General features: G+C 44.7%; 2 protein-coding genes across 4 annotated transcripts in view; both read left to right on the top strand.

Moving 5' to 3' along the window:
* The first annotated feature begins 857 nt into the window (after positions 1-857).
* LOC106573434 (uncharacterized) lies at positions 858-6,406 on the top strand. Of its 3 annotated transcripts, XR_006759701.1 has the most exons (7): positions 858-1,307; positions 1,485-1,616; positions 1,744-1,887; positions 2,090-2,375; positions 4,423-4,635; positions 4,845-5,028; positions 5,149-6,406. XR_006759701.1 is itself a non-coding variant. In XM_014148484.2 (6 exons), exons 1-5 carry the CDS (start codon positions 1,263-1,265, stop codon positions 4,593-4,595), a joined length of 780 nt encoding a protein of 259 aa, XP_014003959.1. In that variant the 5' UTR covers positions 858-1,262; the 3' UTR covers positions 4,596-4,635; positions 4,845-6,406. The 3 variants fall into 3 exon arrangements, 2 of the variants coding, with proteins under 2 accessions (XP_014003959.1, XP_045553037.1); XM_014148484.2 differs by having other exon boundaries at positions 4,845-6,406; XM_045697081.1 differs by having other exon boundaries at positions 4,423-5,028.
* Positions 6,407-14,018: 7,612 nt separating this feature from the next.
* The window catches only part of LOC106573425 (phosphatidylinositol phosphatase PTPRQ), a 48,308-nt gene continuing 45,875 nt past the window's right edge, over positions 14,019-16,451 (top strand). The window contains exons 1-2 of the mRNA XM_045697210.1: positions 14,019-14,123; positions 15,349-15,457. Coding sequence (XP_045553166.1) covers positions 14,054-14,123; positions 15,349-15,457 — 179 coding nt within the window. The 5' untranslated portion in view covers positions 14,019-14,053. The remainder of the gene's footprint in view (positions 14,124-15,348; positions 15,458-16,451) is intronic.

The raw sequence follows: 16,451 nt of genomic DNA, 5'->3' as shown, positions 1-16,451 counted from the left end.
ATTCGGCGCACATGACAAATAAACTTTGATTTGATTTGATCTACACTGATTGAAGTGGATTTAACAAGTGACATAAATAAGGGATCATAGTTTTCACCTGGATTCACCTGGTCAGTCTATGTCATGGAAAGAGCCGGTGTTCCTAATGTTTTGTGCACTCAGTGTATAATTACCATGTCAATAAACCATGTTAATGACACTTCGTCATCAGTAAAACACCAGTGGCCTCCACCAGGAAGAAGTGAAGTATTGAAGAGGCAGTAAACCACATTGATCCGTCATTGATTAGTGATTGATCAGTAAATTATTCATTTTTTTCTCATTCTCCACAGACCACTAGCTCACATTCAACTACTCGCTGTTCAGCTCTCTGGGTGTGCACACTCACTCTCTCTCATACACACACAGACTGTTTTGATCTGCCGTGTGGAACACACAGCAGTGGGGTTGGTTAGCAAACCACTGCATCAATGTGTGTCTGTGTGAGAAAGAGAGAGTGGTCCTGAATGCACTGGAGAATGAATCTGCAAAGAGGCTGAGGTGTATGGAATGTTGTCTATCTGGTCGACTTTAAGTTCTTTACTTTCAGCCTGTTCTTTCTCCCTACCCTTCTCTCTCCCTTTCTTTCTTTCTTTCTTTCTTTCTTTCTTTCTTTCTTTCTTTCTTTCTTTCTTTCTTTCTTTCTTTCTTTCTTTCTTTCTTTCTTTCTTTCTTTCTTTCTTTCTTTCTTTCTTTCTTTCTTTCTTTCTTTCTTTCTTTCTTTCTTTCTTTCTTTCTTTCTTTCTTCCTCTCTCCTCAGGAGTTGCTCTCTGTGTGGCTGCAAGCCTGGTTGTCAGAGCTATGGTTGTCATAGCTCTTATCCCAACAAAGAGGAAAGGGCAGCAGGGCAGAAAAAATTGGGCTGAACGACACACACACTGATTGAATTGGACTGTGCGTGTCTTCACACGAGGCTCTGCTTCTCGGAAAGCTACAGCTAAATTCAAAGTTGTGTTGCGTCACTGGGGAGGACTCCTCGGTGCAGTTCAGCTGTGATTACACTCCTCCTCCTCTTACACAGAGCTCTGACAACCTCAGTCCTCACTGAAGCCACTGGACGTGTAGTTACCTCGCTCTTCGGTACATAGATGAGATATCCAAACAGCCAGGTATTCTGATTCCAAAGCCATATTGATATTGGATGTATGCATGTTGTGGTACTATCTTTAGAGGATAGTGCATGCCACTCCTGTTGTGCACTGATGAGATGACCAGGCTTCCCCATGGATGGAACGGTGCGTGTGTGGCTGCTGGTAGGGTTCATCCAGGTAAGACACACACAAACAGTTTCTAGCTATTACTTTTAGGTGAAACAGTTCTATCTATCACAACACTCGTTTAACAGTCTGTGTCAAAGTTTCAAATGTGACACCTATAGTCTGAGCGATTTATAGAATGTCTATGTATAGAACATCTCTCTCTTTTCCCTCTCCCTCTCTTTCCAGGTGGTCAGTCTCTCTTGTGTCCAGTGCTCCGAGCCGGCGGTCGTGGTTGTTGAGGTTATGTTTGGCTGCTTCCCCTCCGGTCAGGATCCAGACTGCTACACTATCTCCTACAGAACGGCACACAACCTCACGGTCAGAACCCACCCACCACACCACCTCCATACAACAATCACCCAACCTCACGGTCTGACCACACAACCACCGGACAACCACAAACATATCGCAACCACTAAACCACTCTCTGTCCTCACCCCTTCAGGTGTGGCTTGATCCTATTGGCCACTCTGAGAGTTCGCCTGACTGCAGGCTGCTGCTCCTCATGGCTGAGGAGCCAGTAGAAAGTAACATCACACTGAACGCTATAAAAAAAACGCCACACTGGAGATTAAGACCTTTCATATTGGTGAGCCTAACCTTGACCCCTGACCTCTATGGTCCTGTTATAAAACAGAATTGAACAGATAATGGATGAAAAGGAATGGTTTACTGTTTCACAATTAGGCTTGTGCAGTTGTAACAGGTTTGTGTGTGTGTGTGTGTGTGTGTGTGTGTGTGTGTGTGAGTGCGTGCGTGCATTTGTGTTTGTTTATGTGTGCACTCTGTAGCTCCTGTCCCCCTCCTCTCTCCGTGTCGAGGTGACCACCACCAGTGCTTTGCTGTCCTGCAGCCTACAGAACCAACAGACCCTCACTGCCCTCAGTCTTCACAACCATGCACACCAAACACACACACACACTGAACACACACACAGACCACACACACACAACTCCTCGTACGCAGTGAGAGGTCTGCAGTCTGGAGCACACTACAGCATCACAGCAGAGTTGACCACGCCGTTCACACACCTCAACATCAGCCTCACCCAGAGACTACACACCACCATAGAGACAGGTATATTTTTAGATTTTTTTCCTTTATTTAAGCTGGGGGTCAACATTGAGACCAGGGCCCTGCATATACCAGAGCCCTGCATATACAATTTCATGAGACAAAATCACAAATCGAATACAATATAAACCAAGTTAAATACAACATAAATATTCACGAAAAACAATTCCATTCCTCAATAAGAAGGTTCCCAATCAGTATTTGAAATTGCTCGAGCAACACCAGAACATCCAATCGTAATGTATTTTGTAGTTAGTGCCAGCAGTGAGGTGTTTTAAAACTAAAAGTGGATTTACCTAGTTCGGTGGAGACCCAAGGAACCTCAAGAGTTAACCAACCTTGTTAACAGGTTTGGTATCTCATATTTTAATAGTGAAGTTAGGTGAGTTGGAATGTTGTGTAGTAGAGCTTTGTAAACAAAATGGGAATAATGAAGTGATCTACGGGACTTTAATGAGGACCAGCCAACCAGATTCAGATTCAGATCAACTTTATTATCCCACCAGCGGGAAAGTCATTTGGTCATGTGCTTGAAAAGACAGTAGATAAAACATGACAACACAAAAACGACACAATAAAATTCAGTCAAAGTGCTATAGCTCCACATTTAAAATGAAAGTGTAATATACTGTGTTCACGAAGGACCAACAGACTATCTATTATACAGCCTAATGGATAAACCAGTCCCCATATTTATCTGTTTTGATTTTCTTTTGAAGAAGTCTCTTTCCCCTTGTTCGGCTGCTGCTGTGACTGAATTCTAAGTGAAGGGGATGAGTACTGTCCTGTAAAATGCTTTCAAGTTTTAGGAGGATGAGTTTTGTGTACAGGTTGATGGCTAAAGGTGTAAGAGAACTTTTGCCTTATGGCAAGGTGCTCCATCATGCTTGAAAAGGCATTGTTCGTCACCAAACTGTTCCTGGATGGTTGGGAAAAGTTGCTCTCGGAGGATGTGTTGATACCATTCTTTATTCATGGCTGTGTTCTTAGGCAAAATTGTGAGTGAGCCCACTACCTTGGCTGAGAAGCAAACTCACACATGAATGGTCTCAGGATGCTTTACTGTTGGCATGACACATGGTTGCGCTCACCTTGTCTTCTCCGGACATGCTTTTTTCCGGATGCCTCAAACAATCGGAAAGGAGATTCATCAGAGAAAATGACTTTACCCCAGTCCTCAGCAGTCCAATCCCCGTACCTTTTGCAGAATATCAGTCTGTCCTTGATGTTCTTCCTGGAGAGAAGTGGCTTCTTTGCTGCCCTTCCTGACACCAGGCCATCCTCCAAAAGTATTCGCCTCACTGTGCGTGCAGATGCACTCACACCTGCCTGCTGCCATTCCTGAGCAAGCTCTGTACTGGTGGTGCCCCAATCCCGCAGCTGAATCAACTTTAGGAGACGGTCCTGGCGCTTGCTGGACTTTCTTGGGCGCCCTGAAGCCTTCTTAACAACAATTGAACCGCTCTCCTTGAAGTTCTTGATGATCCGATAAATGGTTGATTTAGGTGCAATCTTACTGGCAGCAATATCCTTGCCTGTGAAGCCCTTTTTGTGCAAAGCAATGATGACGGCACGTGTTTCCTTGCAGGTAACCGTGGTTGACAGAGGAAGAACAATGATTCCAAGCATTCCTTTTGAATTTTCCAGTCTGTTATTTGAACTCAATCAGCATGACAGCGTGATCTCCAGCCTTGTCCTCGTCAACACTCACACCTGTGTTAACGAGAGAATCACTGACATGATGTCAGCTGGTCCTTTTGTGGCAGGGCTGAAATGCAGTGGAAATGTTTTTTGGGGATTCAGTTCATTTGCATGGCAAAGAGGGACTTTGCGATTAATTGCAATTCATCTGATCACTCTTCATATCATTCTGGAGTATATGCAAATTGCCATCTGATAAATGATGTCACCATAGTCAAGAACTGCCAGGGGGGTTGACTGTATAATCTTCTTTCTGTTATTTTGGCAAGAGGCAAGATCTATGAAAAAAAGAACAATACACATTAACGTTGACTGGTATATGTCTGAGTTGACTATTGTCTCTCCTCAGCCCAGTGTCCTATTGGTTGGCTGGCGAGTGGAAGGAGCTGCTATAGTGTGAGTAGGCAGAGCCTGTCATGTGGCGACGCCCAGCACACCTGTATGGGCATGGCTTCAGGCGGTCACCAGGTAGAGGTTAAAACAGAGACAGACCTCCTCCTCCTCTCACCTGACCACACATAACAATCTGCTACTGCTCTGGACCGCTCTCAATGACAGAAAGGTAACACACACATAAGCGAGTGAGTGAGAGAAACGGGCTGTGTTAGCATGAATGGTGTTTGCTTTTCTAAACAGGCAGACACATTAGTTTCCTCCTTACAAAGGAGCGTGTTAGTCTGTGGTTTAAAACTAATGTTTGGGACATTCTCAGCATGTCTGTCTGACACGAACAAACACAAAATGTTTTTTTGTTGTTGTTTCTCTTCACAGGATAAGAGGTGGCCCCACTCGTCCGATGGCTCCTCCTACAACATGACTAGTGCTATGATATCATCATCGCTGCCAGCCAATCAGACGGACTGTTTTGCCCTGCAGAAGAACTCTACTGGACCCGGCTACTTTCTTACGCCGTTCTTCTGCCACATCCTTTTACCCTTTATCTGTCACTGGGAAAGTATGCATTAATACAGTCAATACCCAAGTAAATATACACCCCAATGCCTCTTTACCACTGCCAGACAAACATTAACCCTATCTCTCTCTGTCTCTCTTTCTCTCTCTCTGTCACTCTCAGTCCCTCTCCTCCCTCGTTTGTTCACCTTTGACCTGCTGGACATAACAGAGAGAAAAGCAGATATCCACTGGAGTGACGTCACGTTCCTAAACTCCCAACCCGCCCCCCAGCTCTATGTCCAATACAAAGATCAGGAGGAAGGGGAAGAAAATGGAGAAAAGGAGAAAGAAAGGGAGAAGAGAAGTGCAGGTCGTGTCCCAGTGTCCCTCTTGTCCAGAGGGCTGAAGGTGCCAGGTCTGTCCCCAGGGAAGGTCTACTCTCTGTCCCTCAGAGCCTCTCACTTCACTGGGGCCGCTTGGCACCTTGGGAACACGCACATCACTCACACACGGCCCCTTCCCCCTCGGAACATCACCATTTGCAATGTGACAGCCAGTCAGATCACAGTAAGCTGGACGGCCCCAGACTCCCAGCATGCTGTGCAGTGGGGCTTCCTGGTTTGCTGGGGGGATGTAGCTTCAGGCCAGGAGAGGAGAATGGGCGTGGCCAGCAGTTCCAGGTCAACTGTGATTGGAGGACTGGAGGGGTTCAGGAAGTACAGGGTCAGAGTTAACTCAGTCACAGAGCATGGTGTGGAAAGCTGTGGATGAACTGACCATACACACTGGTATGAAACTCTGTGTTTGTGTAATTCTTTAGGTGTGCTTCTGCCTGGTTGTGTGTCTTATAAATATATTGAGTTGTGTTTATGTGGTTCTGTACAGTATATTGACTGTGTGTGTGTGTGTGTAGCGGTGAGCCCCCCAGGTTTTGTGTATGTTTCTAGCAGAGGGGAGAATCTGACAACGTGTTGGCCGACCCTGTCAGGTGCGTGTGTGTAGTTCTGCCATCACCCAGCAGTGTGAGAGAGGGCTCAGTAACAGAGTCGTCAGTAGAGATGCTTTGGGATCCAGCCCCTGGACATGGACACAACTATGAAGTCATCTGTCTCGACTGTCACCACACACTTACGATACGTCTGTAGAGTGTGTGTGTGTGTGTGTGTTTATAACGTGTGTGTGCATGTATACTGTGTGTATGTGGTCGAGTAAATCAAATGTCATGTAGACTAAGAGTGAAATACTTACCTAAGCAGCATTTTTTGGGCCCTTCCTAACAATGCAAAGAGAAAACGAGAAATTATAGAAAAATAATAAGACCAGGAATAAATATCCAATGGGTAACGATAACTTGGCTATATACACGGGGAACGAGGACCGAGTCAATGTGCAGGGGTACGAGGTAATTGAGGTAGATAAAGTTGAAGTCGGAAGTTTACATACACTTAGGTTGGAGTCATTAAAACTTGTTTTTCAACCACTCCACAAACGTCTTGTTAATGAACTATAGTTTTGGCAAGTCGGTTAGGACATCTACTTTGTGCATGACACAAGCCATTTTTCAAACAATTGTTTACAGACAGATTATTTCACTTATAATTCACTGTATCACAATTCCAGTGGGTCAGAAGTTTACATACACTAAGTTTACTGTGCCTTTAAACAGCTTGGAAAATTCCAGAAAATTATGTCATGGCTTTAGAAGCTTCTGATAGGCTAATTGACATCAATTGAGTCCATTGAAGGTGTACCTGTGGATGTATTTCAAGGCCTACCTTCATACTCAGTGCCTCTGCTTGACATCATGGAAAAATGTAAAGAAAACAGACAATACCTCAGAAAAAAATTGGACACCTCCACAAGTCTGGTTCATCCTTGGGAGCAATTTCCAAACGCCTGAAGGTACCCCGTTCATCTGTACAAACAATAGTGCGCAAGTATAAACACCATGGGACCACGCAGCCATCATACCGCTCAGGAAGGAGACGCTTTCTGTCTCCTAGAGATGAACGTACTTTGGTGCGAAAAGTGAAAATCAATCCCAGAACAACAGCAAAGGACCTTGTGAAGATGCTGGAGGAAACAGGTACAAAAGTATCTATATCCACAGTAAAACGAGTCCTATATCGACATAACCTGAAAGGCCGCTAAGCAAGGAAGAAGCCACTGCTCCAAAACCGCCATAAAAAAGCCAGACTACGGTTTGCAACTGCACATGGGGGCAACGATTGTACTTTTTGTAGAAATGTCCTCTGGTCTGATGAAACAAAAATAGAACTGTTTGGCCATAATGACCATTGATATGTTTGGAGGAAAAAGGGGGAGGCTTGCAAGCCGAAGAACACCATCCCAACCGTGAAGCACGGGGGTGGCAGCATCATGTTGTGGTGGTGCTTTGCTGCAGGAGGGACTGGTGCACTTCACAAAATAGATGGCATCATGAGGAAGGGAAACTATGTGGATATATTGAAGCAACATCTCAACACATCAGTCAGGAAGTTAAAGCTTGGTCGCAAATGGGTCTTCCAAATGGACAATGACCCCAAGCATACTTCCAAAGTTGTGGCAAAATGGCTTAAGGACAACAAAGTCAAGGTATTGGAGTGGCCATCACAAAGCTCTGACTTCAATCCTATAGAAAATTTGTGGCCTACAAATCTGACTCAGTTACACCAGCTCTGTCAGGAGGAATGGGCCGAAATTCACCCAACTTATTGTGGGAATCTTGTGGAAGGCTACCCGAAACGTTTGACCCAAGTTAAACAATTGAAACGCAATTCTACCAAATACTAATTGTAAACTGTATGTAAATCTTATGTATGTAAACTGTATGTAAACTTCTGACCCACTGGGAATGTGATGAAAGAAATAAAAGCTGAAATAAATCATTCTCTCTATTATTATTCTGACATTTCACATTCTTAAAATAAAGTGGTGATCCTACCTGACCTAAAACAGGGAATTTTACTAGGATTAATGTCAGGAATTATGAAAAACTGAGTTTAAATGTATTTGGCTAAGGTGAATGTAAACTTCCGACTTCATCTGTAGGTAAGGATAAAGTAAATAGTCAACAGGATAGATAAGAAACCGTAGCAGCAGTGTATGTGATGAGTCAAAAGAGTTAGTGCAAAAAGGGTCAATGCAGATAGTTAAATAGTTAACCAATAGCTACCCGGACTAACTATTTAGCAGTCTTATGGCTTGGTGTAGAAGCTGTTCAGGGTCCTGTTGGTTCCAGACTTGCTGTATCGGTGCCGCCTAGTAGAGAGGTCCAGGATAGCAAGGGAGCTCGGCCCCAGTGATGTACTGGGCCGTATGTGCTACCCTCTGTAGCGCCCTTAGGTTGGATGCCAAGCAGTTGCCATATCAAGTGGTGATACAGCTAGTCAAGGTGCTCTCAATGGTGCAGATGTATAACTGTTTGAGGATCTGAGGGCCCATGTCCAATCTTTTCAGCCTCCTGAGGGGGAAGAAACATTGCCGTGCCTTCTTCATGACTGTGTTGGTGTGTGTGGAGTGGGCCATGATAACAGCTGGTGCTCTCATGCATGGTTCAGTGTTGATTGCCTCTAAGCAAGCATAGAATGAATTTAGCTTGTCTGGTAGGGTTGCGTCACTGGGCAGCTCGTGGCTGGTTTTCCCTTTGTAATCTACAATTGTTTTCAAGCCCTGCCACATCCAACGAGCGTCAGAGGATTCAATCTACGTCCTGTGTTGATGTTTTGACTATTTGATGGCTCATCAGAGTTCATAGCGGGATTTCTTATAAGTGTCTGGATTAGTGTCCTGCTCCTTGATAGCGGCAGCTCTAGCCTTTAGCTCAGTGTGGATGTTGCTTGTAATCCATGGCTTCTGGTTGGAATATATAAGTACAGTTAGTGTGGGAATGATGTCATTGATGCAGTCATTGGCAGCCTGCATACTCACAAGCCCTGTCACTCATTGAGCATGTTTTGGATGCTCTGGATCGACAGCGTGTTCCAGGTCCCGACAATATACAGCATCTTTGTACAGCCATTGAAGAGGAGTGGGACAACATTCCACAGGCCACAATCAACAGCCTGATCAACTTTATGGAAAGGAGATGTGTTGCACTGCATGAGTCAAATGGTGGTCACACCAGATACTGACTGGTTTTCTGGTGTTTTTACATTTACATTTTAGTCATTTAGCAGACGCTCTTATCTAGAGCAACATACAGTAGTGAATGCATACATTTCACACATTTTTTCCCCATACTGGTCCCCCGTGGGAATCGAACCCACAACCCTGGCGTTGCAAACACCATGCTCTACCAACTGAGCCATGCCCCTATAATTTTTTTAAGGTATCTGTGACCAACAGATGCATATCTGTATTCCCAGTCATGTGAAATCCATAGATTAGGGCCTAATGAATTTATTTAAATTGACTGATTTCCTTATATGAACTGTAACTCAGTAAAATCTTTGAAATTGTTGCATGTTGCGTTTCTATTTTTGTTCAGTCCATGTCCTTGTTCAGCCACGACTCCGGGAAACATAGATTATAACAGTTCTTAAGGTCCCGTTGATAGGATAGTCTCGAACGGAGCTCGTCCAGTTTGTTCTCTAGTTATTATACGTTCCTGAGGGTAGAGACGGTTTATTTACTCGCCGTCGTAGTCTCATCAGGGAGACTCTCCGGGACTTGAAAGAGATTAGGGCCTGGTTTGGAATGAGCAGTACATCCACAGCTGCTGCCTCGTTGAAAAATATGTCTTCATCTAAATTGAGGTTAGTGATAGCTGTTCTGATGTCCAGAAGCTGTTTTTGGTCATAGGAAATGATGGTGGAAATATTATGTACCAAAAAAAGTCAAGATCAGCGTAAAAAGCACACACACAAAATAACAGAATTGGTCAGGCAAGGTCAGGTAAGACGGCAGCTATCCATCTCTGCAGCGCCATCTCATGTGGGTTGCACACACATTATATAGATACTCGGCCGCATATCTATAGAATGTGTTAATATGTGTGTGTTAGGTCCAGAAGGTGTGTGTTCAGAGGGCAGTGTTCTCTGGGTTGCTACCAGGCAGGCTGTACCACTTCTTTCTGAGGACGGAGAAAGAGTCCTTCACAGACAGCCCCCCTGCACACACACACACACACACACACACACACACACACACACACACACACACACACACACACACACACACACACACACACACACACACACACACACACACACACACACACACACACATGTCTCCATCCCTGCTTAATCAGTGTGTGTGTGCGTGTGTGTGTGTGTGTTTGTGTGTGTGCGTGTGCGTGTATGTTAGCTCCCAGTCCAGTGGATGTGTTTATCCTCAGTAAGACCACCTCATCTGTGACAGTTGGCTGGGGCCAAGCCAGTGGCGAGGTGAAAGGCTTCATCCTGTCAATTACAAACCAAACCTCCAATCAGCAGCTGAACCTCTCTGCCCAGGAGACATGGTGAGTCCTGCCCTCCTGGAACACTGTGTCCTTATTGGCTGATCTAGCTGCCCCTTGCTGTCTGGGTAACTCTGGTTGTGTTTGTGGTGTTTGTGTGTGTGTGTGTGTGCGCGTGCGTGCGTGTGTAGGTCCTACAGGTTTGAGGGCCTCTCCCCAGGAAGCCATTACACAGTAGATGTTATCAGCAGCAATGGAGAGAGGAGGAGTACAAATGCTTCTGTAGACATCAACACCAGTGAGTAATGGAGACACAAAAACACACACCAGATATTTGACTGGCAACAACTGTGAGTTATCTTGGGAGGTTCCAGCAGGAACTGAAGAATTCAGAGTTTATCTCCAGTTTATGTTCCAGGTTAAGGTCAAGTTCAAATGCTTTTTTTCTACAAGCACACACACACACACACACATGCACATACACATACCTCAACAACACATCACACACACTACATATTAACCACATACAACGAACCCAGTACGATTAATTAAGATTGGTTGAGAGCGATGAGGGGAATGTTGACTGATATGACAACAGATGTTCTGATTGGTGTTTCTCTCTAGTCCCAGGAGCCCCACAGGAAGTGCTGCTGGTGGAAGAGGATGTAACCTCATCAGTGTTTGTGAGCTGGGGAGCTGCCGCAGGGGGATGGAGGATGGATCCTCTCCCTTACTCTCTCCTCTCTCTCTCTCTTATTTTCTTCTCCTCTCCTTCTTCTTCTCCTTTCCTTTCCTCTTTTCTCCATAATTTATAATTTACATCCCCTGACAAATCATTAACAATAGCAAATCATTAGCAACAACAGTCTCAGTTTACCCATTCATAATAATCCCCTTACATACACACATGCACACACAAATGCGCAAACACACAGTCATCACTCTGTCTCTCTCTCTCTCTCTCTCTCTCACACACTAACACACACACACATAGAATGAGTTCTTCGTAAGAGGAAGCAGGACAGGTGGGTCAAGTAACACTCAAGAGAACACACTCACCTGGTGGTTGCCTAGTGATCGTCGTCAGCGCAGATTGACTCTGGTTACCGGCCCTTTAAAGATGTATGACCCCCCCCACAGCCACCGCCAGGGAGAATGACCAAGCACAATACACACACGCACGTACACACACACACACACAAACACACACACAGACAGACTTACTGCTTTATTCTGTCCAGATGAACTGAAATGCTGTTCGCTCTATGCCATTGATTTGGGGTTTGTCACTGCCCAAACAACATTTGATTTTGCCCAAACAACATCCAACATTTGATTTTGTCCTCTAATGTTTTGTCTGATTGTGTGTGTTCTTCCTAGCTACTGTTGTGTCCGTCAGGGGACAAGTCATCATGTCGTGAGATGGTGGTCCATAGCAACAGTCTCCAAGTTGGAGGTTTGACCCCAGGATCAAATTATGACTTTACCATCCTTAGCCTGCTGGGATCAGACACCAGCCAACCTGTCATTACACAGTTCTCCACACGTAAGACACAAACACACACATACAAATCAACCTCTTTGTGGCAACTCTAAATGTGGCTGGCCATATCAGGGCCGTATCAGAGTTCCTAGTTGTAACCTTTGACCCTCAGATATGTGGAGAGACTGAGACAGAGCTGAGTGTGAGATGACCCAGATGAGACGTTATACTAATGTGTCTGTGTGTGTGTGCTGCAGGTCCGGCTGGTGTGTGTTCCCTCGCGGGACGCTGCCATTGGCCAGTTTGACTTCCACAGGGTAACTGTGGTAAATGGCTTGCATTCACACACGCTAGTGGTTGAGGCACGGCTGTAGCTACAACATGAGCGTGGAGCACATCAGAAGAGGAGAGGCAGGGACAGCAGCCTCCCTGACCGTAACCACAGGTACCTGAGTGCAACACAACTATTACTGAACAAAAATATTAATGCAACATGCAACAATTTCAATGATTTTAATGAGTTACAGTTCTTATAAGGGAATCAGTCAATTGAAACAAATGAATTAGGCCCTAATCTATGAATTTCACATGACTGGGCAGAGGCGCAGCCATGGGTGGGCCTGGGAGGGCATAGCCCCACCCACTTGGCAGCCAGGTCCACCGACTGGCGATTCAGGCCCAGCCAGTTAGAAAGAGTTTTTCTCCACAAAAATACATATATCTCTATCTGTCCCTCCCTCCATCTCTCTCCCTCCCTCCCTCTCTTTCTCTCTCAGTACCGGGCCGTGTGCGAGGGGTGTGTGTGGTGAGTGTGTCTGCTCAGAACTTCTCTCTGCATTGGGAGCAGTCAGAGGGGTGTGTGGACCAGTACCTTGTCAGCCTGCTGCCCATCCAAGGCATGTCAAATACTTATTTCCCTCATTAAAATGCAAATCAATTTATAACATTTTTGACATGCGTTTTTCTGGATATTTTTGTTGTTATTCTGTCTCTCACTGTTCAAATAAACCTACCATTAAAATTATAGACTGATCCTTCCTTTGTCAGTGGGCAAACGTACAAAATCAGCAGGGGATCAAATACTTTTTTCCCCCACTGTATGTACGCACCACTTTTCCGAGTTAAAAAAAAAAAAGTTTTTAAACAAGTAATTTTTTTCATTTCAGTTCACCAATTTGGACTCTTTTGTGTATGTCCATTACATGAAATCCAAATAAAAATAAATGTAATCCACAAGTTGTAATGCAACAAAATAGGAAAAACGCCAAGGGGGATGAATACTTTTGCAAGGCACTGTAGCTCCCCCCAGACCCAAACCCTTCCCAGCTCTGCTCAGCAGCCAGGTGTCAGATAACCCCCAATGTAACCTAACACACACACAGGTTGAGTAATAGAGCTCATTATTTATTTGGTAGACCTCCTGAGCTAAACCCTGAATCTTTTATTCAGTGAAGCTGCTCTCCCCAGAGAGAGTGAGATAGAGTGAGAGAGTGCCTGTGGGGAGTTATGGTGGACACAATGTCCTGACTCTCTCTGACCCTAACCGGCTGACCACTGGACGACTGGGTTACTACCAGAGCTGGACTATAACTACTACTGCTGAAGCTAACCTGTTGCTACCCTGGACTAGTACTACTACTGTAACTTACCTGCTCTAACTGTTTCTACTTTACGGTGGTATGCACTGCCCTGAAACTTTTCAACTCTAACCGGCTAACCGTGGCTAACTGTTCTTAACTGTGGACTGGATTACTACTTTAGGCCTGGACTACTGCTCTAAGAACTAAGCTGCTGTAACCTGCTCTAACACTGACCTGCTGTAGCTAAACTGCTGACAACACTGGACTGAAGAACTGCAAACTAGAACTTCACGCTAACTGCTAACTCTAGACTAAGCCCTCTAATCTAGAATCTTTCGATAATGGTTAGCACTAGACGCTAACACGGCCTCTTCCTCTCTAACCTGCTGCCTCTGACCAGCTAACTGTGCTAACTCCATCATGGGCCTCACTCTCCTCCTGCTCATCACCTACCTGGGATACACACACTCACAGGTTAGACTGGCGCAGCACACACACACACACACACACACACACACACACACACGTCTGCAACCGCATAGTTGTGTTGTAGTCATGTTCTGACCATGCGGTCTCTCATCAGGCTGATGTATCCAGTCTGAGTTCTCGAACAGCGTTTACGGTCATGGTGACTGCCGCGTCCTCCTCCAACCTCAGCCCTCCGGTCAGCCGCATTATCAACACCAACGAAACCGGTGAGACACAAACACACACACACACACACACACACGCATACACACACGCATACACAAACACTTGAATGTGTGACAGTCAAACTAATAGTGCTCTGAGGAATCGTTGGGTCTGTTCTGCTGCTGCCCTCTGCTTTATTATCTCCCACACTGTGTGTGTGTGTGTGTGTGTGTGTGTGTGTGTGTGTGTGTGCGTGGTAACTGTAGTCGTACTAAGCAGGATGAATGAGGCTGTAGTGAATGTCTGTGAAATGCCAGAGCTCTCACCAGAATAGAGCAAGCTGGTCACATACACCCACACCCAGTTGGTTGACCCAATACCAAACAACAGCAGTATCTGTAGTATCTGCAACAAGAGTAGGGGAGACCGGGGTTGGTTGTCTCACGGGTTAGTTGTCATAGATGTAATTATTCCCAGTCTAAATGGACCTGTGTAATATTTTTTAAGGTTAAAATGTGTGCATTTAAAAAAAATAATTCATCCAACTGGTCAACTCACATGCATGACAAACAATTGAGGTGAGTGAAACTATGTTTTTCATAGGTGAAAGTAAAAATAACAAATCTTGGAATTTTCTTTGGAAATGTTTGAATTATGTGAGTATCCATGAACAATTATGTTTGTAGAAAAGAGTAACAGGAGAGCTATATTTCAAGCCTATCCTTTTTCTGTCACACACCCACACACGCACACATAAATACACAAAATGTCATACGTTATTCTCACAGCATAAAATGCTGAATTTTGTTAGGAATATTGTTCGATCAAAGAAAGGCTTTGCTGTTTCTAAGACTGTATGGTATAGTGCTTAATTTCTTGTTACAAAAGGAATAAGCTACTAGCAAACATAGTGGCAACCAACCCCATACTGTGTGACATCCAACCCCACGATGGGGCTGGTTGTAACAAGTGGACAGAGTGTGTTTGATGGCTTATAATTCCATGTTGGAATATGATATGAGGATTAAAAGACTCCCCATTTCAACCCAAGACCTTGGACTTGTAAGTCTTGTAAGATATACTGGTGCTGAGAAATACACAGGAGAGTAAAAAAGTGTGACAACCAACCCCGGTCACCCCCATCTTTCACAACATCCTCCCAATTTGTTGAATAGATTTACTTGTTAAGGACTTTTATGTATGGTTTGGTTGCTTTATGATGACATATCTAATAGAATTTCAGGAGATTTTGGTGAATATGGCTTGAACTACTTCTTCTTCTGCTAGCCCCAACATCCCCACCTACCAATCTAGAGGGAGAGAGGGTAGGCTCCAATGGGATCCTTCTGTCTTGGACCATGCCCTCTGACTCTCCCATCGACGGTTATGTGATCAGGTAAAGAGACATATTGTATGATGTAAACCCAGATTAAGCTGAACTGAGCTGTGCGTCCTCTGAAACACAACCCAGCTAAGCCACACTGCTTCTTGACACAACACCCACTTAACCCAGAAGCACCAATGTGTCAGAGGAAACACTGTACACCTGGCGACCATGTCAGCATGCATTGCACCTGGCCCACCACAGGAATTTCATTTTCCATTTGTTTTGTCTTGTTTTTCCGTACACCTGTTTTACATCGCCTCATCACTCTATGTGTATATTATCTTCTGTTCTCCCCATGTCTGTGTGTGTAATTGTTTGTTACGTGTCATGTGTGACGCTTCATGCTGGTTTTTCGCCAGGTCTTGTTTGGAACCCGTGGTATTGTATGCTGTACATTATTTGTGTGACGAGTGCGCTATTCACTCTTGCCTTTGGCGGGAGTGTCGTTACGCAATTACGTCTGACTGTTTTCCTTCTGCCAAATAAAGTGTGCCTGTTCACTCATCTCTGCTCTCCTGCACCTGACTTCAGTTAACCAGTTGCGCACACTCCTGACAATGACTGATAAATAGCTAACAAAATAGCTAGATGGACCGAGTTTACCTTGTACCTTTATTGAACTTTTATTTCAATCTTTGCACCATCTCTATGCACACAGGGCCTTACACACTCACACAGCCACTCCAACACACACACACACACACACACACACACACACACACACACACACACACACACACACACACACACACACACACACACACACACACACACACACACACACACACACACACACACACTCCATCATTTGCTCACTCACACATAATATGCACATACATTTATACTGACTATACACCCTCACACCCACTCACATGCAAGCTGCTGCTACTCTGTTTATCTTACATCCTGTTGCCTAGTCACCTTTCCCCTATACATATCTACCTCTATCACTCCAGTATCCCTGTACATGTAAATATGGTACTGGAACTGATTTTCTAAATAT

The sequence above is a fragment of the Salmo salar genome, chromosome ssa16 (genome assembly GCF_905237065.1).
Source record: "Salmo salar chromosome ssa16, Ssal_v3.1, whole genome shotgun sequence".
Taxonomy (NCBI): Eukaryota; Metazoa; Chordata; class Actinopteri; order Salmoniformes; family Salmonidae; genus Salmo; species Salmo salar.
This window is presented reverse-complemented; position numbering and strand designations above follow the sequence as displayed.

Bases quoted from the DNA above. Each gene is read 5' to 3' on its own strand.
- LOC106573434 (XM_045697081.1), top strand. From the start codon at position 4,683: ATGAATGGTGTTTGCTTTTCTAAACAGGCAGACACATTAGTTTCCTCC. The intron at 5,029-5,148 runs GTATGCATTAAT...TGTCACTCTCAG, and splicing joins CTTTATCTGTCACTGGGAAA to TCCCTCTCCTCCCTCGTTTG.